The 26034-nt window shown below is 51.4% G+C and overlaps 1 protein-coding gene across 1 annotated transcript in view; it reads left to right on the top strand.

The window, feature by feature from the left end:
• The window catches only part of Col4a1 (collagen type IV alpha 1 chain), a 108828-nt gene extending 84078 nt beyond the window's left edge, over positions 1-24750 (top strand). Inside the window, exons 27-52 of the mRNA XM_051169671.1 lie at positions 1756-1848; positions 1932-2036; positions 2709-2806; positions 3544-3694; positions 3853-3966; positions 4572-4739; positions 4876-4965; positions 5811-5963; positions 6121-6219; positions 6317-6406; positions 7051-7190; positions 7599-7725; positions 7820-7900; positions 8377-8475; positions 10169-10219; positions 11232-11417; positions 12125-12258; positions 12983-13055; positions 14117-14188; positions 14730-14858; positions 16037-16135; positions 16960-17172; positions 17828-18005; positions 21395-21509; positions 22423-22595; positions 23335-24750. Coding sequence (XP_051025628.1) covers positions 1756-1848; positions 1932-2036; positions 2709-2806; positions 3544-3694; positions 3853-3966; positions 4572-4739; positions 4876-4965; positions 5811-5963; positions 6121-6219; positions 6317-6406; positions 7051-7190; positions 7599-7725; positions 7820-7900; positions 8377-8475; positions 10169-10219; positions 11232-11417; positions 12125-12258; positions 12983-13055; positions 14117-14188; positions 14730-14858; positions 16037-16135; positions 16960-17172; positions 17828-18005; positions 21395-21509; positions 22423-22595; positions 23335-23416 — 3113 coding nt within the window. The 3' untranslated portion in view covers positions 23417-24750. The remainder of the gene's footprint in view (positions 1-1755; positions 1849-1931; positions 2037-2708; positions 2807-3543; positions 3695-3852; positions 3967-4571; positions 4740-4875; positions 4966-5810; positions 5964-6120; positions 6220-6316; positions 6407-7050; positions 7191-7598; positions 7726-7819; positions 7901-8376; positions 8476-10168; positions 10220-11231; positions 11418-12124; positions 12259-12982; positions 13056-14116; positions 14189-14729; positions 14859-16036; positions 16136-16959; positions 17173-17827; positions 18006-21394; positions 21510-22422; positions 22596-23334) is intronic.
• The last annotated feature ends 1284 nt before the right edge of the window (positions 24751-26034 follow it).

Raw genomic sequence — 26034 nt, 5'->3', positions numbered from 1 at the left:
AGGCTTCATCAGTTCCGGTCCTCATTAGGGACATTGGTTTCTTTAGCCGTCTTCAAGGGTGAAGTCTGGGGTAGCACAGTAAGCACAACTCTGTTGCTAGCTGTACTTTGTTAAGGTGGACCTAGAGCATCTCACTTACCCCTCCGCTGGAGAAGGGGAAGATTGGAATGGCTTAGGAAGACCAGAGAGAGAGAGAGAGAGAGAGAGAGAGAGAGAGAGAGAGAGAGCGGTCCATTACTTTTCCTCGTGGTTCTGAATTCAAATCAACAGCTTGTAGAAGCCAAGGAAGGAGTTAATCAGATTGGCAAGGAATCAGCAGCGTGGATCCTCGGGGATCCAGGCACCACAGGGAAGAAGGGTCTAGAAGGAGGCGCTGCTGGCTTTGTTGACCAGCTGTCCACATTCTGGAGAGTTCCTTGCCCTCCTGACCCTGTCAGCTTCTGGATCCGAAAGCTGACCTTTGATCTGCAGGGCTGTGTTTATGTGGTGACCATAAAAGCCCGGATCCCAGGGGTTCATGGCTAGCAGATGTGTACCGGGGTCAGCTGGTTCTCACAGTCTGTGGTGAGAGGCAGACCAGCCTTTCCTGGAGGGTCCCTTGATCTGGAATTCCTGTGCTGGCCTGAGGAATCCCTGTGCATGCTCAGAGAAGCCTCGAGCCTTTCTGAACAGCAGCGACTCTGGGCCTTAACTGGGAAGAAGTGGGGCCTGAAAGTGGAGATGCTTGTGTTACCCCAGGGGCCCTAGGACTGTGATACTGTGGGAGTGAGGTGGTACACAGTCACCCACTTACCTTTATGCTCTCGTGAGCAGGTGCAAATCCCAGCTAGGTGGAAAGCAAGATTCTGTCTGCTGGAATGAAAATAGAGTGGTTTGGGGTTTTGTTTGTGTGTTTGTTACTCTTGTCTTTTGGTTTTTATTTATTTTTATTTTTTTTTGGATAAGATAATCAAGAAATGACCCAGGGCCACCTTACTTTTTGTTATGGGAGATTTTCCAACTCTCCAGGCCTTGAAGGTGAAATTCTTATAGAATCCGGAGTCAAATAAACATTTTGGTTATTTGGTGACACACATCGTGGGCATCTCTGGTTGAGATTCTAGACATGCAATGAAGAAATGAGAAACCCAAGGGCTTTTCTGTGCAGGGGTTCAGGGTGCCTTAGAGGGTGGGGAGTGGTGGCCACAGCCTGTGCACCTGAGAGGGTGTGGGACCTTAGCTGGGGAGTGGTGGCCACAGTCTGTGCGTCCTGAGAGGGTGCAGGCCTCAGCTGAGGAGTGGTGGCCATAGTCTATGTGTCCTTAGAGGGTGCAGGGCCTCAGCTGGGAAGTAGTGGCCACAGCCTATGCACCTGAGAGGGTGCAGGCCTCAGCTGGGGAGTGGTGGCCACAGTCTATGTGTCCTAAGAGGGTGTGGGGCCTCAGCTGGGGAATGGTGGCCACAGCCTGTGTGTCCTGAGAAGATGAGGGGCCTCAGCTGGGGAGTGGTGGCCACAGTCTGTGTGTTCTGAGAGGGTGCAGGACCTCAGCTGGGGGAGTGGTGGCCACAGTCTGTATGTCCTGAGAGGGTGAGGGGCCTCAGCTGGGGGAGTGGTGGCCACAGCCTGTGTGTCCTGAGGGAATGCAGGCCTCAGCTGGGGGAGTGGTGGCTTCTTTGTACTGAGAGATTGCTGAGGCATGACATCACCCATGCTGTCTTCAGGAAGGCTGAGATGTGACAATGCCCATATATGATCCTGTTGATTTCCTCCCTCAGGTCCAAAGGGTGAAGCAGGAAAGGTTGTCCCACTCCCTGGTCCCCCTGGAGCTGCAGGACTCCCAGGATCCCCTGGGTTCCCTGGGCCACAAGGTACTGTTGGAGCTTAGCTTGCCTGGCTACCAAGGGCTCCCTTAGGCATGTCTCATACTGACCACTCGCCTTTCTCACCACAGGTGACCGAGGCCTCCCAGGAATCCCAGGACGGCCAGGCATCCCAGGAGAAAAGGGTGCTGTGGGCCAGCCAGGGATTGGATTTCCCGGGCTTCCCGGGCCCAAAGGTGAGCCTAGTGTGAAGCTGTGACCCTGGCCAGGAGACCAAATTGGGAAGGGCGTCCTGTCATTTAATGACTGGCCTGTGGTGAGAGTCTTGGTATCTGCCTCATGGGAACCTGTGAGAAGGAGAAGGCTCTGACACCCTCAGCCCCTCCATGTGTTTAGGCCACTCACGTGGCAGTGAACCCATCACCTCAGGCAATTGGCTGATGGGCATGGCATCGTCTTGCATAGAGGGGCTGCTCCAGACACAGGTGGAGTCGAGGAATACATACATTGCCACACACTGCTTCTCCCTTACATATTAGTTACATCGCTCAGCGCTCTGACAAAAATCACTGACAAAAGCAAGTTAAGGAAGGAAGGAAGGGCTTGTCCTGACTTACACTTGAGGGTACATCAGGGTGAGGAAGGCCTGGCTGCTCACACTGTCAGGGAACAGAGTGAGATGGGTGCTGGGGCCCAGCTAACTGTCTCCCTTTCATTCATTCAGTGACACAGCCCATGCGATGGTCCCACGTCCACCGCGGGTCTTCTTGCCTCACCTCAGCAGCTCAGAAGCCCCTTTACAGACATGCCGAGAGGTTTTGTCTCCCAGTTTGACAGTCACTGACACAAGTTAGGAGTGCGGGGAGGACCCTTGCATCAGTAATGGTTTTCTCTGCTTTTTGCAACAGGTGTTGATGGCTTGCCTGGAGACACCGGCCTTCCTGGGAGTCCAGGTCGCCCTGGGTTTAATGGCTTACCTGGAAACCCAGGGCCACAAGGCCAGAAGGTGGGTACTGACCTGCCCAGGCTGCCTGGTCCTCACCCTTGTTAACTGGGCATATGATATGTGGATTATTAATTTTGTAGGGTAGTTTATTTATTTTTTTAATGACATAGTGTACAGAGGCAGAGGGAAAGCAGTTGTCTCAGCTCTGTGAACACTTCTTGCCTCTTTGCTGGGTCCCAGCGTGAACTGTGTTTCTAACTGTGAGTGACAGTTGAGAGCCACTGTCAGAAAAGGAATCCGTCATCTGGGAGGGCAGCACATAGGACGTCCCAGTCAGGGCTGCTGTGGCTGTGAGGGCCACCCTGGTGGCCTTTAGCAAAGGGGTCTCCGGCTTCTACTCTTGGCACCCACAGAGCTCCTTCCAACTGTGACAACTAGAAACAGCCCCCCTCCCCACTTTGCCCAGCATGCCCTGGGTAGACATGTTGCTGGCCCAACCTTGTGCTGTGTGATTTAACAGTTTCCTCACCCCCTCAGAGTCCACTTTCTGCATCTCCTTAGGTTGGATGGATGTTTTGGGGGGTGACTGGTTGTCATGCTTACCTTTACTGCTTAGAGGAAACTTCTGGAAGGCATAAACGTGAAGTGGGGGAAGGGCTCAGGGCTCTGGACCATTGCCCATGATGGGACCAGTCTGGGCTTGTTTTCATTCTCCTGAGTACAAGCAAGTGTGGCAGGTGACAGTGCTGAGCCAACAGTGATGATTCATTTGCTTCTGGTGTCTTGGGGATTTCCAGGGAGAACCTGGCATCGGGCTCCCAGGACTCAAAGGGCAGCCAGGCCTTCCAGGCATTCCTGGGACACCTGGAGAGAAGGGCAGCATCGGGAGACCGGGCTTTCCTGGAGAACAAGGGCTGATCGGCCCCCCTGGGCTCCAGGGGATCAGAGGTAATGTGTCAGGTGTCTGTTGGCTGTATGTGTCATGCACGCAGGCCACATTGATGGGGTGGGTGGTGAGATTCTGTGAGGGTTTTATGTCAGTGTCTGGATGGTGTACGGGATGAAATGCACTCTAGCCTTCAACTTATTCCCGTCCTTCCTGACAGGTGACCCGGGACCTGCCGGAGTTCAAGGCCCTGCAGGTCCACCAGGGGTTCCAGGGATAGGACCACCAGGTGCCATGGGCCCTCCTGGAGGGCAAGGACCACCAGGGTCATCAGGTGATGTCATTATCCCTTCTTCAGAGCCTGTGAGGTGTGGGGTGAAAGGGGAGGTTAGCACAGTTGCCAAAATAAGGGCAGAGGCGGGTAAGTTATAGTTTATAAAAATGGTTGGTTGTTTGCTTAATCTAAACCTGACAGATGCCCGTTATTTCCTCCCACTGAGTCTGGTTAATGTGTCAAGGAAATCTGTTACAGGCTCTGTAGCACCTAAGATTTTATTTAACATAATGTCTTCCTCTACCTGTTATCTTCATTAGTGGCCTTACTAAGTTGTTGGTAATTTAAACTAATTGATTCTTTGTCTAGTTGTCTTTGTCCTTGTACCAATAATCCTAGGACTATGTTAGTACCGGGGTGAAAGGGCAGAGTATCCAGTGAAAACTAGCCTGCACTGGCAGGGGCGAGTGGGTTTTACAGGGGTTAATGGTGATTACGATGGCTGGGAGAGAAGGGTTCTCTCTTTCGAGATGGCTTACCCTGAGCACTGGGCATCATTCAGGACCCCAATGATGGCACGTTCACACGCTGTCTTCAGAAAGCATGCCCCAGGATAAAGTCCATTCCAGAACATTCCATAACTTACTCCCTTTGTCCAACCTCAGGTCCACCTGGAGTCAAAGGAGAAAAAGGCTTCCCTGGCTTTCCAGGACTGGACATGCCTGGCCCCAAAGGAGACAAAGGCTCTCAAGGGCTCCCTGGCCTTATAGGACAGTCAGGGCTCCCTGGTCTCCCTGGACAGCAGGGGACTCCTGGAGTCCCAGGATACCCAGGTAAGTGACGTCTGGGCGTTTCCTGGATTGTTGGAGAAGAAACATGGCTTCCTTTCTCCCTGCTCTCCCGACTCCTGGGTATTTGCCATTTGAGGTCTGTGGAGGGGCATGCTCTGAGCATTCCTTTTGACCGCAGGTTCTAAAGGCGAAATGGGCGTCATGGGAACCCCGGGACAACCAGGCTCACCAGGACCAGCAGGCACCCCAGGGTTACCTGGAGAAAAAGGTAGGTAGGAGGGCGGACAGCGTGCCAGCCGTGGCGTGTTGTATCGCCTTGTACCTTTATTTCCTGAGAGCGCTGGGGAGTTCTTCCGCTGTCAGCCGTCACTTTTAGCTTTAAGAAGTAGATGGAAGAAACGCAGAAGGCAGCCCAAGGGGCTGGGAGACACCCCTCTCTCAGAGGGATGGCATCTATGCACTCACCTCCGTGCAGCATGGAACGTGGGTGTGCAGTGCTGTGGCTACCGAGCTGGTATGCAGGAGACTGGAACAGCTGAGTTCCTCTCTGCAAGGAACTATGGACTCTCCAGTAACACTGGGAGAGCAAGTCCTGAGTCCTCAGAACCATATTGCTAGAGCCCTCTTCATGGGCAAGCCCAGCTCGTATTTCTTGTTCCCTGAAACAGATCCAAAATCCTCTTCTTTTTTTAAAAAAGGAGCTGACTGTAAACATAAGGCATAGAAAAGGAAGTTGGTGTCAGGGCACAGAAGTTCTCCATTATATAATTGTTTACAATTGGGGGGCACCCGGGAGCGACAGAGGATAGAGAGGATTGAGAAAGGCGCTTAGGAAGGAGGGAAATGGGGTTCACGTAAGTGGCATGTTCTGGAATTATCAGCAGGTAATGAAGTTTAGAAAGCGGCTTTGGCGTGTGCCCCTGGAGTTATATTCTCTTGCCCTGCGCCCCTGGAGTTACGTTCTCTCCGTGACCCAAATTCTCGCCCACCAGTGTCAGCTTCTGGCGCATTCTAGTTTCTTCCCAACTTTGCAGGTTCCGGCTGGGAAGAGTGCCTCCCCGGACTAGACCAGCTCTGGATCTCACCAAGTACTTGCTGCTCTTTCCTCTACAGGGGACCACGGCCTTCCAGGCTCCTCAGGCCCCAGGGGCGACCCCGGCTTCAAAGGTGATAAAGGGGACGTTGGGCTTCCGGGCATGCCAGGATCGATGGAGCACGTGGACATGGGCAGCATGAAGGGACAGAAAGGAGACCAAGGAGAGAAAGGTGAGTGGGAGGAGGAGAGTCCTCAGGGACAGAAGTGACAGGCAGGCCTCGCTGCGGAGCCTGTTTCTCTATGAACACCGCATGCCCCTGTTCTTCTGCAACAGTTGCTTCCTAAGCAGACGTGGGGAGCTCACTTATGTTTGTCTGTGGCATACAGGACAAATTGGACCCACTGGTGATAAAGGTTCCCGAGGAGACCCTGGAACACCAGGAGTGCCTGGGAAGGATGGGCAGGCAGGGCACCCCGGACAGCCAGGTAGGTGTGGACAGCATGGCCAGAGTTCTTGTCAAGGAACCGGCTTCCCTGTGCTTTCCATAGATGTTGACCTGTGGGAATTCCTCTGTCTGTGTAGGACCCAAAGGTGACCCAGGTCTTAGCGGAACACCAGGGTCCCCTGGACTTCCTGGACCCAAAGGATCAGTTGGAGGAATGGGCTTGCCAGGTAACTTGGATGTGGAGTCAACGTCTTTGTAACACACGCTGTGCACGTGGGCATGGTAGGGTGCCTGTGGTGTGGCACTGTTCCCTAGGAGGTTGGAGGGCCTGGCAGCCGTGTCTCCAGTGTACAGTCTCCTGGCTTGGGTGGGTGGCTTTTGGATGACGCTGTGATCCCTGCTAAAAATGAATGTCATACACACTGGGAGTCGGAGCCTCCTATGGACAAGTGGCTTAGTCAGGGAAGTGGACCTCAGTGCAGGCTGGGGAGTGACAGCCCAAGCTGGAAGCCTGCCTTCCCATCCCTTCCCTAGTCTTTGTTAGATGCTCCAATTACTTGGTGTAATATCATAGGCTGCTGGCTGTATACCTGGGTCTGTATGCGGTAAACCCACATATGTGTGTGAGACCCCTCAGACTGTCAGTCACTCCTCTGAGCTGATGGTGTCATAAAGGCCCTTCATTGGTAGAATTGTCTTTCTCTTTATACAATGATGATCTCTAAAAGGCATAGAGGGAACATTTCCCAGGGTGGCTCTGAGGCAGCTTGCCTGAGGACCCCCAGCTGTGTTGTTGGCTGACTGATAGACAGGGTGGTTTGTGTTCAGTGTTAGTGGCATGAAGTTCAAGTTCTATTGTCTGTGTCACCAGGTATGCCTGGACAAAAAGGAGTGCCGGGCATCCCTGGCTCACAGGGTGTCCCTGGCTCACCTGGAGAGAAAGGGGCTAAAGGAGAGAAAGGGCAGTCTGGTCTGCCCGGCATTGGGATTCCTGGGCGGCCTGGTGACAAGGTGAGCACCTTTGCTCATGCAAACTCCTCTGTCTCTGGAAATGCTCCAGACACACCCTTATCCCAGCACATTCACGAACCATGACACGAAGCCCCTTGCAACTAACTCAGTCATTTTCTCCTGCTTCTACGCACTGCCTTTTCTCCCCGGGGGGCAGGGGGGGACTCTAGATTATCTGTGAGAGGTGACAGTGGCTGCATATCCCAGGGAGCAAGAAGTGGGGTGGGCTGAGGGACTTGGCAAATGGAAAGGAGACGTGTCAGCTCTGTCTCTCAGACACGGACTTCATTTCTTTTCTGGAAAGCCTAGCAGATGGAATTCTGCCACATGATACTCAACACCATCAGAGTCTGTTACCTGGAGGGTGCTTCCAGACCTGGAGCTAATACGCTTGCTTCCTCCTCACAGGGAGACCAGGGGCTTACAGGTTTCCCAGGGAGCCCTGGAGAGAAGGGACAGAAAGGCAGTGTTGGGACCCCAGGGATGCCAGGGTCCCCAGGCCCAAGAGGTTCTCCAGGGAGCATCGGCCATCCAGGTAGGGGGGCAGTGCTGGGCTACCTTTGTGTTGTGAGTTACAGATGAGGAAAGCTCACATGCACACAACTTCTGAACTTCCGTTTTCTCTTTAGGAAGCCCAGGCCTGCCTGGAGAGAAGGGAGACAAAGGTCTCCCAGGCCTGGATGGCATTCCCGGTATCAAAGGAGAGGCAGGTAGGGACCCTTTACTGGCACTTGGGCAGGTGGATGAGGAGCACCCAGGCTTCATGGGGGCTTGGGGGGGGGTGTCTTAGCCTCTCGGGAGACTCCTTCACTGTGGAGCGGTCCCTACTGTGCTGTTCGGGGTCTGGCATTACCTGGTTCTGTTCCTCCACTTTCAAATCCACGGTTTGTAGGGTGTTCATGGGGGGAGGGTGTTGGCAGGATGGGGGTGGGGTGGGGAAGCTAGCATCTCCAAGCTGCTTTTGAAATGAGATGGCCACTTCCCTCCTTTCCCTGTGCGAGCCCTGGCTGGGCCTTATGCTGTTCCACACAGCAGAGAGGATCTTGCTAGAGGAGTGTCAGAACTGGCTTCAGAGATGTCAGGCTCATGCAGGGAACAGCTCTGTACAGTGTCTGAAAGGGGTCATTGGGCAGAAGCCAGGGCACTAAGAGGGTCCCCATGAGTGACTACGCCATTTCTCCCCAAGGTCTCCCTGGGACTCCTGGCCCCACAGGCCCAGCTGGACAGAAGGGAGAGCCAGGCAGCGATGGGATCCCCGGGTCGGCGGGAGAGAAGGGCGAAACGGGTGAGTCCTCTGCCTGCTTCAGAGAGACTGCACGCCATGCTGAACAAGTTCAGAAGCACCCGAGCTGTGTTCCCTGAAGTTCCAAATGCATAGACGTGGACACAAGGGACGGGATTGGGTGTGGCAGGGATGCCCAGTTTCTTCCGAGAGAGCGGCTCTTCTCTTGCGAGTGGGTCCAGGAGACATAGGCACAGCACTTTGTTTCCCCTGTGTTCTCTATGACAAAAACAAAACAAAATGGAAAAGAAAATTCCTCTGCCCGGCATGTCCCCCAGTTGGGGAAAGGATCCTGGTCTCTGAGGGTCTGGGGGCTTGGGAGTTATTGCTGCTTCCTGCTTCTGCTCCTGTTACTGATGGAAGAGCTGTACCTTGGCACGACTGCTGGTTTTCAGCTGTAACAGTGGCAGTTTGAGACAGGTAACCCTGGGTGGAGCTGGGCAGGACTGGAGCAGCGGGGGCTCCTCGCTGTTACTGCTGGCCGGTCTTCCGTTCCCTTTCTCATCCTCTACAAAGATAATCTTCAGGAAACCTGAATTCCTTCTCTACCCACTGCTGTGTGCAGCCAGCTCTCTTCCCCGCTGCCTGACCCTCTGTCCTGCTCTCACCTCCTTTGAGAGGGATGCGGAAGTGAATGGTCATCTGAGGAAAGCCAGTCTGTGTGTCCCCACAGCAATTGTTGCTACCCATGATTTATTGGGGGGGTGTTGTTCTGGCCCACATAGACCCCGAGAGTAGGAGTCTCCCCCTACTGCTGTCCCTCACAGTCCTTGCCTTTATGCGGCTGTGGTTGGCAGCAGCCGGCGGCAGCGGCGGCTGATATCAGCTCCTGAAGGTGTGGGGGCCCTCAGCCCCTCAGCAGCTAGTGCCACAGCTGTCAGGCCCAGAGTGTCTGTGACCCTTGGCTCTTAAAGCACTGCAGGTTCCTGGAATTCTGACAACAAGGGTCTACTGTTTCCAACTGTTATTTTTCTCTGCTGCTTCTGTTCTCTGTCTTTCTTGCCCTCTGAAGCTCTCCAGCCACTCTCTGGCCTCTGCTGCCATGCTCTCCTCTTGTGTTCTCAGCTCAGTCCGTTCTATTAGTGATAAACGTCAAAGGTGTGCAAGAAGCCTGGCCTGCCAAAGTGAGACCTGTCACAAATAATAAATAAGACTAGGCAAGAAAAGGCCATGCAGTAGAAGCCTCTTGATGAACACCAGGGGGCAGCAGACTAGAGCAAGGGGCCAAGCTCCAGCTTAGGCAGCTGGGGGTAGGCGGCACTCAGGGCTCCACTGGGTCTCAGAAATGGGTCTGCTTGGCTGATGGACTCCCTGTTCGAGGCTTTATTAAGGGTACCATGGCTGCCTGTGTCCACCCAGATAGCATGGTAAAGTCTTAAAAACTAGACAGAGAACTCTCAGTTCTGGCAGCAATGAACAGGATGTGGTAGCGTCTGCCAGGACCTCACTGTGTTTACCCTTCTGCCCTAGTGCCCAGGGGAGGTGAACCTGTTCCTGCAGATCATTCCTGTCCAGCACCTCAGTGATCTGGGCAGAAAGGTCCTTAGGGAGGCTGCACGGGACAGGGACATAACCTTGCTCCTGTGTTCCTTGTACCCTCAAAGTGACATGTGATGTCAGAGAAGAACGGGACCTTGCCTCCCGCTGTCTCTGCAGTTGAGTGAGAGACATGTCGTTTTCCATCTTCATCCTGTAGGTCTACCAGGAAGAGGCTTACCGGGATACCCAGGGAACAAAGGAGACAAAGGTAACGCTCTTAGCTTCACACCTTTGTGTCTGTTGCCGTCGCTTTACTAGGAGAGCAGGAACTACTGTCCACTCTACATGTCCCCCTTAGCAAGGCGGTGACTGATAGATGTCCTCTGATTACACCATCTAATTCATGGCTGGCATTCACGTGGTACATGCCAAATACCATAGGATATTATTATTGCTTAAGTTTTGAGTAACATGTAAACATAGGTTCCTATCCCTTGTGATATCTAAGTTTCTTGTTTTTTTAACTAATTAACTAATTCAACGTGTATGCTTGAATTCACATACACACACACACACACACACACACACGCACACACACACACACACGATTGTGAGCTGCCATAGGGGTACTGGGAATTGAACCTGGGTCCTCTGTGAGAGCAATAAGTATTCTCAACCACTGAGCCATCTATTCAGCTCTTACTTTCTTATTTAAAAAAAAAAAAAAAAACCAGCTTGTTTGGGGGTAGCATTACCACACAATAGACAGCACATATTTAAAGTCTTTAAGTTTTTACTCATGTATGTACCCATGGAACTATTGCATTCTGGATAGTGTCACGCCTTTTACCCCATCGCTGCTCCGCTGCTCCTGACCCTTTATCCTGTACCATGATCCCCCAAGACCCTCTCCTAAGCAAGCACCCATCTCAATTTAGGAGCCATGAATGACCTTGTGTCTCCTACAAGTTCATGCAAGCACATTTGAATAGCTTGCACTTTTTATAGCCTGGTTTCTTCCCAGTGTATCTGGTTTGAAGTCTTCCTGTTATTTGTATTAACAGTTCATGTGTTTGGCAGGGTGTCCCATTGCATCCTGGTAACAGCTCACTCTGTCTGAGTCTTGGGATAAGCGAGCCCTTGGATTTAGTAATACAGTTGTTTAAACACTTGAGAACACATATCAGATTCACATGTAAGATCCCTGGCTGTCAGTGTGGTGTGGCCTCTCTGTGGTCTGTGCTCCTCTGGTCACCAGTGTCTCCCCATCCCTTGTGCAGGTTCCAAGGGGGAAGTGGGCTTCCCCGGATCAGCTGGAAGTCCGGGAATTCCTGGAGCCAAAGGCGAGCAAGGATTCATGGGTCCTCCGGGCCCTCAAGGACAACCGGGCTTACCTGGCACTCCTGGTCACCCTGTAGAGGGGCCCAAAGGAGACCGAGGACCTCAGGGCCAACCTGGCCTGCCAGGTAAAGGCTTTCACCCAGACAAAGCTCAAGCTGTCAGCTCAGAACTGCACTTTGCCCCTCTCCTGGACTGGTCTTTGTGGCTTCCTTCCTGTTAAGGCATTTAGGTAGAGAGCTACCAGAAAGAAAATTACTGAGAAAGATGCAACACAGGTGCCATTTGTGTTCTTGCTTTAATCTTCGCAAGCTCTCATGCTCCCCTGAGCTTGCCGGCTGTGGCGGTGTTACTCGGGCATTTTGGAAACCTGCGCAGTGACATTTACATGAACACTGCAATGGAGATGTATATCTCAAGCTTTTAACCATGTGACTTTATTATTTATTATTTTAGTGGTACTGGGGTTGGACCATAGGCTTTTTGTGCGCTAGGCTTTACTTTACTATTGAGTTTCATATTATTATCATCTTATTACCATGGTTATTTTGAGGCGGGCTCTCACTAAGTTGTCCACACTGGCCTTGAACTCACTCACTCTAGCCCAATACAAGTGAACTTGGTTTCCTGATGCTTCAGCCTCTGGGATAGCTGGGATGATAGACCTGGGCCAATAGCACACAGGCTGTTTGGATGCTGGGTCTGGTGCTTATGTGAGCATTTGTAATTTCTTAGAGGCCTATTGCTCTACAAGGCTGCTGCACCATAGCCCAGGGACACAGTCCACTGTAGTACCCGCCCATCTTACCTCTGTGTCTTTTGTTCTTTACATTAGGGCATCCGGGACCTGTGGGGCCTCCAGGGTTCCCAGGAGCCAATGGGCCGAAAGGTGAGAAGGGAAATCCAGGTTGGCCAGGAGCTCCAGGACTTCCAGGCCCTAAAGGAGACCCAGGATTCCAAGGCATGCCGGTGAGTACTTGCGTATAGAAACATTTTGAAGAGTACCATATGTGCGTATGCATGTATACACGTGTGTGACACTCCCCAGCCCCTTAACACAGTTCCTTTATTTGGCACCAGTGCAGGAAACTATTACAGCATTTTTTTTACAATCAATTTTATAGGAATCATTAAAAAAGAAATGCTATACTGCTGTAAATTATAGTTCAGTGCCCAACTTTATAACGTATTTACAAATTCAGTGCATATGTTCAGTGGCTTGGTAAAGTACAATTCTGTCAGCTAGCTTCTAGGGTTGACAGAGGGACAGGTGTGGTACAGAGGATGCCCTGGGCTAGTCTGGGCTAGTCTGCGGGACTTGTAGCTCATGAACCACCAACAGTCTGTGTGTGTGTGTGTGTGTGTGTGTGTGTGTGTGTGTGTGTGTGTGTGTCTACTTCCATGGCAAGTGTCCATGGCACTCTGGCTGTGTTCGTGCCATCATGCTGGTGGGTGGAGGCAGTGGCTACAAGTTCAAAGGAGCTTACTGTGGATGTGGACAAATAGAAGGAGATCAGGGACCAATGTTAGCGACATCTTTTCCCTGTGTTACCACATTTAAGGAATTGTAAGACCCTGTCAGTTCATGAACTCACATGCAGAACGCAGAGGGGCATTCCTCCTGACACAGTACACAGGGTACTGAGCGTGGTGTCTGCAGGCTCACTTGCTGACACTTCCTTTGTGTGTTTAGGGCATTGGTGGCTCTCCAGGGATCACAGGCTCAAAGGGAGACATGGGACCGCCCGGTGTTCCAGGATTTCAAGGTAAGACAGTGACATCTGAGCCTGACAGCCTTGCTGTTGAGGGAACACTGTTCCAAAGTCCTCCCAAGCATAATGTGTCCATGTTCAGATGCCAGCGTGGCCACAGCAAGAGAGCATGCTATCTTCAGGTTAAAAATGCAGCAATTTCCCTGGTTTTGAGATAAGGTCTTGCTGTCTGTCCCAGACTGACCTCAAGCTTATGGCCGCCCTCATGCCTCAGCCCCCTGAGTGCTGGGATCACAGCCGTACACTACTGCTGCCAGCTAACAATGGCTCCATGTGGCATCCCAGTCTGTGAGCACCCATGGGTGGCCAACTAAAGGCATTCTGATTTCCCTAATTAAGAACCAGTGGGTCACATATGACTCAGTCATTTGAGTCTCAATAAGAAGTTGTGGCTTTATATAGTCGGTGAGGAGGTCCCCCTCTGTTACAGACATAGAGGAGGGGAATAGGGTGAAAGTGGGAGGGAGGAACAGGAGGATACAAGGGATGAGATAACAATTGAGATGTAATCTGAATAAATTCATTAAATAAAAAAAAGAAGAAGTTGTGGCTTTAGGCCACTTGTTAGTTTATCAGTGTAGTCAGCAAACATGTCCTGATGCTAGCAGCTCCCACACACCATGGTTACCACAGAGTCAGACTCACCTGATGGGCAAATAAAACCAAAACAAAGCACTCAGGCTGCAGGCGTCTGTGACCTCGGACTCCATCACCTGCCCCGTCCTGATTGCCTCTGCCATATAAGCTGCTTATAGAGTGATGGTTTCCAGGTATACAAAGAAAAGCTTTGCAAGATACTGCAGCTGAAAAATTAACATGTTTCCTTCCTTAACACGCATGGGCATGTGTTCGCTGCGTGTGTATGCATACATGATATATGTATGCATATGTGTATGTCTGCATGCACACATGGGGATGCAGCTGTGTGTCTGTTTTTACATACATGTGCGCCTGCCTACATACACATGTTTGTACATGTGTGTCAGGATGCACCCCCTATATTCTTGCCTATGATTGAAAGCTGTATGCAAAGATAATGTCCTTTCCCCACGCAGGTCAGAAGGGTCTCCCTGGCCTACAGGGAGTGAAAGGAGACCAGGGAGATCAAGGCATACCCGGCCCTAAAGGTAGGTGAATAGTTCACGCACAAGGCCTTATCAGTGATCTGAGGAGGTGCAGACACTACCAAACATACAGGATTTGAGGGGTTGATATCGATGAGTAGAAAAATCAGCAGAAAATGGTCATTAGAAACTTTAGGACTCTGTTAGAGTTTCTGCATCTACCTTGATAATGGAATTGTTCAGTGTGTGACTCAGAGAGTCCAGAAGAGTGGACAGGGGCCTGGCTGAACAACAGCCTTGTGGTAGGTTATCCAGCATGGTGCACAGGCTTTGACCTGCTGACCTGAGGTGGCTTGTGCTGTGCCCACAGGTGGTGCCAAGAGCAAGCAGGGTGGCGACTCTTAGCTTCCATAATGGAGTAGAGGATGGGGTTCAGAGTTCAAGGTCTTTAGCTTAGTTAAACAAGAAAGATGCATTACACAGTAAATGTGTGTGCTTGGTGACGCTCTGTGCCTGTGTGTTTCATGATGGGATGGCGGCTACCGAAGCAGCTTTTGGTCACCCTGCTGACAGTGAGGCTGACCCTCTGCTGTCATTCCCACAGGTCTCCAAGGTCCTCCTGGGCCCCCAGGTCCCTACGATGTCATCAAAGGAGAACCAGGGCTCCCTGGTCCCGAGGGCCCTCCTGGTCTAAAAGGGCTCCAGGGACCCCCAGGTCCAAAAGGACAGCAAGGTGAGGCCTTGGGTTGTGCAGGTGCCTGTTATGTGTGTGTGTGTGGGGGGGTTCCTATCTCCTGTGTGTTAGGACAGAGTCTGACCACTGGTTGATGATACAAACATGATTAAATAGAACTTTCTTTAAAGTATGCCAGACATAGTAAAGGTTTTGAAAGACACCTCCTACCTCAAAAAACAAAAAACAAAAAACAAACAAACAAACAAACAAACAAAACAGGAAGACAGGCTTACAACTCAACACATTTAGACTTAGAAACACCCAGAACCTTGCTTGGCAGGGCAGCTGGCACGGTGAAGCAGCAGGCTCCCATGGGCTGCTGGGATTGCCACTCACAGAGCAGCCCATGAGCCCTGTCTATGAGCCAAAGCCTTGAGCTTCCTTCCCTGTGTCTCCAGTACATGCCCCCCTAGCCCCTGCTGCTGTGGGCATTCCTGTTTCGGGAGCTGGTCGGTAAAGGGTGGGTGGTAGGAAGCCGAGGGGTCGAGTTAAGCTTCAGGCTGCTTATGAGTTGCCTAATACCTGTGGAAACAGAAAACTGTCACACCAGCCTGTCCATGGCTGAACACTGAGACTCTGGACCAGTGGTTCTCCACCTCCCTAACACTGCGACCCTTGAATACAGTTCCTCATGTTGTGGTGACCGCCCCCCCCAACCGTAAAAGTATTTCATTGCTATTTCATAATTGTAATCGTGCTGCTGTTATGGATTATAATGCAGGATGTGCATATGTGACTCCTATGGGGCCTGTGACACACAGGTTGAAAACTGCTGCTCTGGACCATGACTGTGAGGGAGGTTAGGTGGGCTCCTCTTCCTGTCTCCCTTACTTGGCCTTTTCCAGGTCTGGCTGCCACATAACAGCCTCAGGAAGCTTGGGAGAACTCAGGGGACAGACTTGAGGGACAAGGTTGAAGCAATACCCCACTCCACATGCAGTGTGCTAGCCTTGACTCCAGCAGGGGGAGCCGTGGGCTCTGCAGGAAGCAGCTGCATCCACCCAGGCCCCATAGGCTGCTAGGATCTACAGGCCACTCAGACACACCCTATGGCTGGCCATCCGGGCCTTGTGCTTGCTTCCCGAAGATAAAAAGATAACTTTTCAGGAGAGAAGAAAGAGTGCCCACTTGTTGTCCTCCATCCCAGATAATAAATTCCTCCCCTTTTCCTACAGGTGTGACAGGCTCAGTGGGGTTGCCTGGACCTCAAGGTACCCCTGGGTTTGATGGTGCCCCTGGCCAGAAAGGAGAGACTGGACCCTTTGGACCACCTGGTAGGTCTTTACAGCAGAAACAGCAGGTCCAGGCCTGAGAGGTAGTATTGCCAGGCTACCGAGGAAGCCCACGTCTTAGAAAAGATGTGTTCATGGGAGAGCTAAGGGTTGCTGCTGTTGATCAGTTAAGGTCTGTGCTTTCCACAGTAGCTAGGAGAGCAGGCCCCTGTGGCTTCCTAACATCCCAGTGTCCCACAGCTACAAGAATTCTGTTTCAGCCACAGCTAGTAGAAAGTAGAACTGAGTAATGTCAGTGTTTGTCCCAAGACCACTGGTATGGGCTAAACTTCACGGGCCTTCATGGAGAACAAGACTTAGATGACTGTGTCACCGTGGTGGTGCTACTGACAACACATCAACACCTGAGCAGACCTGGGCCAGCATGTTGTTTAGCTGCCCCAGGGAATGCAGGGCCCAGGGCCTGAGAACTTTCTTGATGCCATGTTCGTACTCAGGCTTTCAGATGAAAGTGAAGCTGTTTGATGAGGAGCCCAGGATTCTTCGTGAATGGGGCAGGGGTTGCAGTGGAGGCTGCTTTTTTTTTTTTTTTTTTAAACCTCACTGGAGAGTATGTCTCTTGCCACACTCTGGGCTCATGAAGTCATGCCAAGGTGGAGTGTGGAGAAGGGAATGCACCTGGGAGGAGGCCTGCGTTTACTTAGTTCTGCCCTTTCTTTAGCATTTGTTTTGTGCGGTGAGACGTCAGACACTTCTGCTACTCTTGGGCAATGCTGACAGCTACAGTTCCTTGGAGATGGGTTCTGGGGGGCTTTGGAGGGAGCTGCCTGGTAACTAAGGCACTGGGTTTGTCTTCTATCCTACAGGTCCAAGAGGGTTTCCTGGTCCACCAGGCCCTGATGGGCTGCCAGGATCTATGGGTCCCCCAGGTACCCCATCTGTGGACCATGGCTTCCTTGTGACCAGGCACAGTCAGACAACAGATGAGCCGTTGTGTCCACCGGGGACCAAAATCCTTTACCATGGTTACTCCCTGCTCTATGTGCAAGGCAACGAGAGGGCCCACGGGCAGGACTTGGGTAAGACACTGTTCTCTCCCTGTGTGACACGTGGTGGGTTCCCAGCTAGTGACACATGTCCTTGTCTGTTTACCACAGTGTGGTGGGCCAGGTAAGCAGCGTCTCCTGAGCAGGGCTGGTCTGTGCCCCTTCACTCACATACAATGACCGCCTCCATCTGTGCAGTGTTTCTAAAACAGGGCTGTCTGCTCTTCTAGAAATATACCGCATGGTTCTGATGGAGGCTCTTGGGATCTTCCGTGCCGCCTCCTCCTCTGCCGAGTTCTTTTGACCCATTAGGAAGCCACGTATAAGTGCCCACTATCTTCACATGCTCCAGGGGCCCTCCACCAAGTTACGCCCCAGAGTTGTAGCCGATGACATAGCTGAATAAAGTTAGAACCATGGCACGGCGACTGCGTGTTCTACAGTCACACACTCGACGTTCCTCCCAAATCAGACTTCCCAAATCAGACGTTTCCTTTCCTCAGACACCTCCGCGTTGCTCTTTTTCCTTCTTAGCTGGTCCATTGAAATCATTATTGTGGTCCACCCGGTCTGTTTGCGTCCTTCCTTCTGATGAGAGTGTAAGATGCCAGTGTCCGCCTTAGCAGTGGCATCGGTTGACCGCGTGGAGCAGCCTCTCACTTCCCTCTCTCTGCCCTCCCCGGCACAGGCACGGCTGGCAGCTGTCTGCGCAAGTTCAGCACGATGCCCTTCCTGTTCTGCAACATCAACAATGTCTGCAACTTCGCCTCCAGGAACGACTACTCGTACTGGCTGTCCACGCCGGAGCCTATGCCCATGTCTATGGCGCCCATCTCTGGGGACAATATCCGACCCTTTATTAGCAGGTGAGCGCAGAGGCACGAAGGAGGAAAACCAGTCCACTCTCTGCCTTGACCATCTGCCTTCCCAGTGTTGGGGTTAAAGGCATGCACCACCACGCTCTTTTTCTTTTTAAAAGAGATTTAGTGTGTGTGTGTGTGCGCGTGCGTGCATGTGCATGCAGGGGTCCTTTTGGCCAGTGACACCAGATGCCCCTGGGGCTAAGTTACAGGTGGTTGTAAGTCACCTGGTGTGGCTCTTGGGAACCTCTCCTGGGTCCTTTGTGTGTTCTTAGCTACACTAATTCATCTCTCAAGATCCCAAATGTCCTTTGTTTGTTTGTTTGTTTTTTCAAGACAGGGTCTCTCTGTGTAGCCTTGGCTGTCCTGGACTCACTTTGTAGACCAGGCTGGCCTTGAACTCACAGAGATCTGCCTGCCTCTGCCTCCCGAGTGCTACCACGCCCAGCTCCAAATGTCCTTTTTAAAAGGATGAATTACAACCCACTGAATGGGTGCATGATGGCTGTGCACCTCACCTGCCTACGGTGACCTGGGTTGGCTAAGGTCACTCAGAATGTCGGTGTTTACACCTGACTTCTCGCCTTCAGCCTTTTTTGCTGAGTCATACGTCGATTCTATTTTTTAAGTGTTTGAGACACCTCCTTGCTGCTTTTCCACAGTGGCTGTGCCCTTGGCATTCTGACATATTCCCACCAGCCAAGCACAAGGGCTCTCCCCTCACATCCTTACTAACACTTGGCGTTTTCTGTTGTGTCTCTTATAGTAGCCCAGTTGTGACGTGAAGGCTGTGGAGCTGTAATACTGAACATATATCTCATCTGCTTATGGAGTGCGTGTGCATAAAAATTCTGCAGATCTGTTTCTGCTCAAACATTTCTGTGTGATCCCCAGGCCCACTGAATTAATTATGCCATTGTAAAGCCCTGTTCCACATTCCCTGTTCCACCCAGTTCTGTGCCCCACCCCCACCTCCCGTGAGACCATGACACACCCATTGAGAACGTGTATGTCTCTGGCTGAGTGATTCCTAAATTAAGCTCCCTACTGATATCTGGAGTGTTGTCAGCTCAGGAACCTGCCTGGTGAGAAGTTAAGACGGGATACTTAATGGGTGAAAAGTATGAGACTGTCCTGTTTTTGCCAATTTCTATCAAATTGAAAGTTTTATCATTCAGCTGTACAGAGAAGTAACAGAAACACAGAGATGGAGAAACTCATTTGGCTAAAACTTCCCTTTATACATGCAGCAGCATTAAAGACAGAGTGAGTGAGAAATCAGTTTTCCTTAGGGATTTAGAAGGAAGCACCAGGTATGTCCATATACCCTTTCGAAGCTGCTCTCAATATACAGCCCAGGTTGGCCTTGAACTTGAAGTCTTCACGCCTCAGCTTCCTAAGTGCTGGATTGTGGGACCATTTCACCACACCTGGATCTCCACAATCCCTTTAAAAACAAGAGCACAAAGACAGCTCTTACCAGAGGGACACTTGGAGGACCACAGGCTCGCTGTGCGTATGCACCCAAATCTCTTGTGACAGCCTTATTCATTCATTCATTCATTCATTCATTCATTCATTCATTTTGGAGCTACCAGAAATTTATTATATTGGCCTTAGGCTGGAAACTATCATATGTTCACTTCAAGAGTGCACAGAGCACACGCCACTCCACACACAGGCTCCTGCCCAGACTGTGTTGAAGTGCTAAAAGGAGAATTAACGTCTCTTAACATCTCTTGTGGTTTCCTTTTTAGCTTTCCTTGGAAAACAGGTAGAAAATGATTATCACTTTTCTGTCCCTTGGTTACTGGTCTTAGTTTGGCTGCAGACACAGGCCCCGGGGACTGTGTGTCTCGGATGTTCTCTTGTCGGTGGATGTGTCTCTTCGCGGGGCTCCTGGCTCTGTGAGCACACCCAGGACTCGGCATTTCAGGTCTCTTTATGTCCCTACAGCTTGAGGGGCCATCCAGGCCTCACCCCAACCATAGCCCCTCAGCCCCACACATGCATCTTCAACTCTCTGTTGCAGGGATGTGGCCTCCTCTCCCCGGGCGAGAGTTGCTTTAACAATGGTTTCCAGCAAGGTCTCAGGACTTCCCGGCTCCTTCTGTCCTGTGGGAAGGCCCCAAAACTTAATTTTAGAAACACTGACACAAATCTTTCCTTTTGAGTTTTGAGCCAAAAAGGTGGCAGCTGCTGTCTATAACCTGTTGGCTACAGTCTCAGAGTGCTTTCCCTGGCTGTCTTCAGATGGGAGCGGCCACTGAGTCACAGTTTAATCACCTGAGCAGAGGGACCACTGGTTAGAGAGTCAGGGAAACTGCAGACAGCCTGGCCCACGACACCAGCCGTGGCTCCAGCTTCTTTAGAAATACAAGCAAGGAGGCCGCCAGCATCACACCGAGTCCCTGACAGCGCCTTCTCTGGTTGTCCTGGAGCAGAGAGCTGCCCTCTCTTTGCTGGGAAGGAGGGCGCTGTTATTAGCTGCCCTGTTTGCCATGCCTGAGAGGCAATGGCAGCAGATGGGCAAAATGATTTCAATTTACAGTGGGTGGTGTTTAATGGAACCTCTTAACTCATCTGCCTTTGTGTGAATAGAGAGCATGCACACACACACAGGCACACACCACACACACACGCACATGCACGCACACACTCCACACACACGCCATGCACGCACACACTCATGCTCAAACGCACACACACACACACCATGCACGCACACACATGCAAATACACACACACACACACACACACACACACACAGCACAGAACAGAGTGAGTAATCCAGCCGCCCAGCCGCCCGCCCGCCCACTGCCAGTCCATCCACATGCAGAACTTGTGTAATTATTCACACGTTTGCACTCATTTAGCAGCGTGCCTAACACTCTCTTCACTCTGTGACTGGAATGTAATTATTTTGCGGCTGCTGTTTGTGTTTTTTAAGCAACGCGCTCCCCCACCATCAGGAGCTCCCTTACTTGAGCAAGCTTTAGAACCCTGTGTGGGTAGGTGGTTTTCGCTGGCCCTGGGGCATGGTGCCATGGTTGGGCTTGAGCCAGCCTGGCACGGGAGGGACCTTGTCTTGAGGCCGGCCAGATCAATGTGTCCCTCTGACCACTTCTGTGACCCAGCCTTCCCGGCATGCCTCTTACAGAGTGGGCAGTTAACAAGCAATTGCTTTTGAATGGAGTGTTTTAGGACAGAGATGGGCGTGTGCAGCCAGCGAGAGGAGGCTCCCAGCCTGACTCTCAGCACTGGCCACGTTATTCACGTTTGAATAATAATGAATTATTATTCATCGCTGAGCCAGGAGGAAGAGGGATGGAAGGCGAGGGGGTGGGCCATCCCTGGGGCCCCGCCCACACTGAGTATCTGTCCCTCCCTTCCAGGTGTGCAGTGTGTGAGGCACCAGCCATGGTGATGGCGGTGCACAGTCAGACCATTCAGATCCCGCAGTGCCCCAACGGTTGGTCCTCACTGTGGATTGGCTACTCCTTCGTGATGGTGAGCATTTGAGAGACCACATCTCTGTGCCCTCTGTGCCTCCAGCTTTCCCAGATCACCCTGTGCTGAACACAGCGCGGAGCCTGGCCTGTCACTCCTGGGGTCCCTGCTCCTCTGTGTTGGAAGCTGTTGCCCACCATGAGCAGGGAGCTCCTCGGGTGTGGGTGTTCCACAGTCACGTGGCCAGCACCAGGCTGCCCAGCGTCTCCCCAGCATTATTAACACAGAGGAGCTTGAAAGCAGAGCTCATGAGGTGGGAGGGAACTTGGCCATTGCCTGTGAGCTTGCAATGCTCTGGACTGTGGCCAAAAGGACAGTCTTCCCAGGCTAATACCCAGAATGCACCTGGGCAGCGAGGCTCACTCTATTACCTGGCTGTTTTCAGATGTTAACTCCTTTCATCCTTTCCTTTGAAAAGCCGGTTGTTTCAGGGACAGTTCCTTATGTGGTTTTATTGTCACAGTCCTGGCCCAGTAAGAACGTGGGTAAGAATTTACTGGCTCCAAGGAAGCGCCTTGCACAGACACCTTTCTCTTTAAAGTCCCTGGGCAGAACCGAGCCCTTTACCTGACCCATAAAGTAACATTCATTAGCCTTATTACTTGGCAGGAAAAAGGCTTCCTGGCTACTTTCTAGGAAAGCTGGGTGCCCCTCTCCCACTGGGAGGAACTGGTGTTTGGTTGCTGGCATTGCGTGGAAGCCTGAGCGCCCAGCCTGGCCAGCAGGCCTGGACGGTGCAGCATTGTAGGTGTTGAGCAGCTTTTTGGGCCCAGAGTTGGGTAGCCTGGGGCCGAGTAAGGGAGACTTGTGGCCTCAGTGAGGTGGCTCCCTGGTTCCTTGCTAGCGACAATGAATCTGTCCCTGGGCCCTGGGTGGCGAAACCTCTGGCTCACACCTCATGTGTGTCTCGCAGCACACCAGCGCCGGTGCTGAGGGTTCTGGTCAAGCCCTCGCCTCCCCTGGGTCCTGTCTGGAAGAGTTCCGAAGCGCCCCATTCATCGAGTGCCATGGCCGAGGGACGTGCAATTACTACGCGAACGCTTACAGCTTTTGGCTCGCCACCATAGAGAGAAACGAGATGTTCAAGTAAGTTAGAACTACCTACCCTCTGGCCCCTTGGGAGCCTTCCTTTCTTGTTTTCTATGACCCATCACATCAGAGCCCTTTCTGTATGGGCAGGTGACCTGTATGACTTTTAAAGGTGAACAGAGGTGATGGGTCTGGATTCTCACATTGTTGGGGGAGCTGAGAAAGAGTAGAGGTCATCTGCTGTTTCTGTGGATGGATATGCTAAAATGCTGTAAAAAAAAAAAAAAAAAAAAAAAAAAAAAAAAAGCAGCTGAAATCTTGAAGCAGCACATGAGACATCCCACCCTCTCTTTGGCTTCACCTCATGTCATAAGTGTCAGCTCGTTATTCCAGGTTTGCTGCTTGTCCCGTCATCCAACAAAATCTAATGCACACTTGCCATTTGTTAAATAGTATGGAGAAGAGTAACGGTCCTGCATTCCCTGGGGAAGGCTCCATCCTTACTGGAGGCAGCGGAAAGCCAATTATAGCGCAAAGCATAGGAGGGTCCTGCAGCTGAGAGGAGGCCTCCGCTGGGCTCTGGTGGGCTCGCGCGTGCGGATAATGTCTAAAGCATCCCCATGCTGCCGAAGGGTCCTCAGTCCCAGGGCATGCCTGCTCAGAGTGCTTGTCACTCGTGTGGATGGGTGTGTCCCTCAGGGAGCTCAGGGCTCGAGAGAAACACACCCAAGGGACACACTTGAGTTTCCAGTGCTCCGTGAGCTGATACTGATGGTGTAACTCTGTTGTGTGACAGGAAGCCCACGCCGTCCACCTTGAAGGCAGGGGAGCTGCGCACGCACGTCAGCCGCTGCCAAGTGTGCATGAGGAGAACATAGCGAGGCCCGCCTCCGCCGCTGCCGTCACAACATGGTGCTACTCCCTTCTTCTCTTCTCCCTCCTGTTTTACTCTTAACAGCAACGAACCCTAGAATTATATCCTATGTACCTCACTGTCCACTATGAAAACCATAAAGTGCCTTAGGGATTGGCGTAACTAACACACCCCGCTTCGTTGGCCTCTGTTTGCTGAAGGAGAAGGACAGACAGCGAGCGACAAGCTCTCCATAGTGGCGTATACCAAATGGCACTCGTGATCAAATAAAAGATGAATTGCCTTTTGCAATCCAGTGCACTGATGTGTGAGGCGAGAACTCCATAGAGAAACCCAAAGGTGCTAGGGGTGCGCGGTGCTCTCCACACAGCCCACAGCCCGTTTCATCCTGTCACCCCAGATGTGAGTGTCTGTCTATACCACTGTCCTGTGTTTTCAAATCAGGTCCCTCGATGGGCTGTGCAAAGAACAGTCAAGGAAACTGGTTTCTTTAACCTTTTACATGGAATTCCATCTTTTCAGCCCCAAACACGAACCCATGCCCTGTGTGGTACTACGCAGCTGCTTTTGTGAAAGTCATGGCTTTCCTGTGGAGTAAAGATGGTCCAAAGGTAGACAGAAAATAAATAAATATATATATATATATTAGTAATTTATATAGGTATCAGCAATTAGGCAGGTCAAGTTCTAGCGTAGAGCCCAATTGTTAAATAAAGCGTACTTCGTCTTCCTCTCCCGAAGACTGTGCTGTCCCTTCACAGGGTTTCCAACGCCAGGCCACCAAATGTGAAACACCAGCTTCCCTCATTTACTCCCAAACCAAAGAGGTGTATTGCCAAAGCCAACGCCAAAGCCATTCAGAAACACGGTGTCCATGAGAACAAGCCCCGTGCTTGGCACTTACTGCTTTTACTTTGTACGAAGTATCTTCAGGGTTTTAAACACTAACCACAGCCTGAACAGCCAAGGCCTTTGTCAGTATCCCTCATCCTGCATCCTGGCAGCATCTCACACCTGAGCACACACAGGCCAGTTCACAGCTTCTTGTGAGCTGTGTCACAGCTCCTGCAGGGAGTGGACAGGCCGCAGGAGGGCAGACTCGGACCACTGTGCTTGAAGTGACCTTTCACTAAAAGTCCCCCCTCAAAACATTCTTAAGACTACTAAGGCCTTCTGTGTAATTTCCTTAAATGTGTATTTCTTAAGAATTCAAATTTGTAATAAAACTATTTGTATAAAAATTAAGCTTTTATGGATTTGTTGCTAGGACTGCCACTGAAACATTAAAAGGAAAATTACCACACATACCGCTAATAAACCTGTGAGCTTTGCTGCGTACCTTAGACATTTTTATTTTGTATTTGTTCAAGCAAGAGTCCTGGACTGGGTGGGGCTAACTTACAGTGGCTAACTACAAAGCAAGAGACAGTCCCTCCCTCCCTCATTGCTTTGTCAGCCCAGGCACCGTTAGACACGAGCTTAGTGACAAGAAATACACATCCTGCCATTGAAATTGGATCCACCAGCCCTTATATCAGCGAGCACATTTCTGTGACTGAGGGGACTGGACCAGAAGGTGGCATTTGAACTCATCGGAGGTGGTCAGGTCAGATCCATGCTGGAGAGGTGACTCGGTGAGAGGATGTGGATTTCCAGCATACACATACAAAGTCGGGCTTGGCGGCACATGCTAGGGATGCCTGTGGTTTGCCAGTCGGCTGGATTAGGGAGGTCCAGGTTAAAAAAGCGGCTGTCTCAGAGAGAGAGAGAGAGAGAGAGAGAGAGAGAGAGAGAGAGAGAGAGAGAGAGAGAAATTAGAAAATATCCTGGATATTGACTTTGAGTTTTCACATGTGCACATCAAAGTGTGTGTACACACATACAAACACATATGTACACATACAAACACATGTACAAAAAGATTGTGTGTGTTAGAGAGGGAGTGAGGGAGGGAGGGAGAGAGTCGCAGTAGTTTTGTTTGTTATTTGAGACACTGTCTCACTACGTAGGCCCTTCTGGCTGGTCTGGAATTCTCTCTGTAGATCAACAGGCTGGCTTCAAACTCACAGAACCCACCTACCACCTCTGCCTCCCAGCACTTGGATTAAAGGCGTGTGTCACCACACCAGCAGGCTTCCATTTACCTCGGGTGGAAATGCAGTCCGCGTGGGACGGATATGTTTTTCAGCTTTCACGAGAAGAGTTTTGAAATGTGGCTGGTGAGCTCACCTGGTACAGCTGTCCTGAGGATGAACTTAGGATAATTTATGAGCAATGTTTACATGCAGGGAAGACACAGGGTCACGGGAAAACGCTGTGTAAAGATAAAGCAGGAGCCCATGCTGTGGACGCCAAGCATGATGCTCTGAACACTCACATCACGAGACCCAGGACGCAGAGGGAGATCTGGCTTTGGTCCTCCACCCGTTTGTCATAACTGATGGATGGAGTTCTTTGTGCTTCGCTCTGTCTGGGAGGATGGAGGAGAACACCAAATAACTAGGCTTCATGTTCCCATAGCCAAGTCATCCCACAGTTACATCACCCAAACCCCTCCAGCTTCTTGCAATGCTCCCCCGTGACCATCCACCCTCAAAATGAGCGATGTTGGACATGTTCGCC

The sequence above is a fragment of the Acomys russatus genome, chromosome 27, assembly GCF_903995435.1.
Source record: "Acomys russatus chromosome 27, mAcoRus1.1, whole genome shotgun sequence".
Taxonomy (NCBI): domain Eukaryota; kingdom Metazoa; phylum Chordata; class Mammalia; order Rodentia; family Muridae; genus Acomys; species Acomys russatus.
This window is presented reverse-complemented; position numbering and strand designations above follow the sequence as displayed.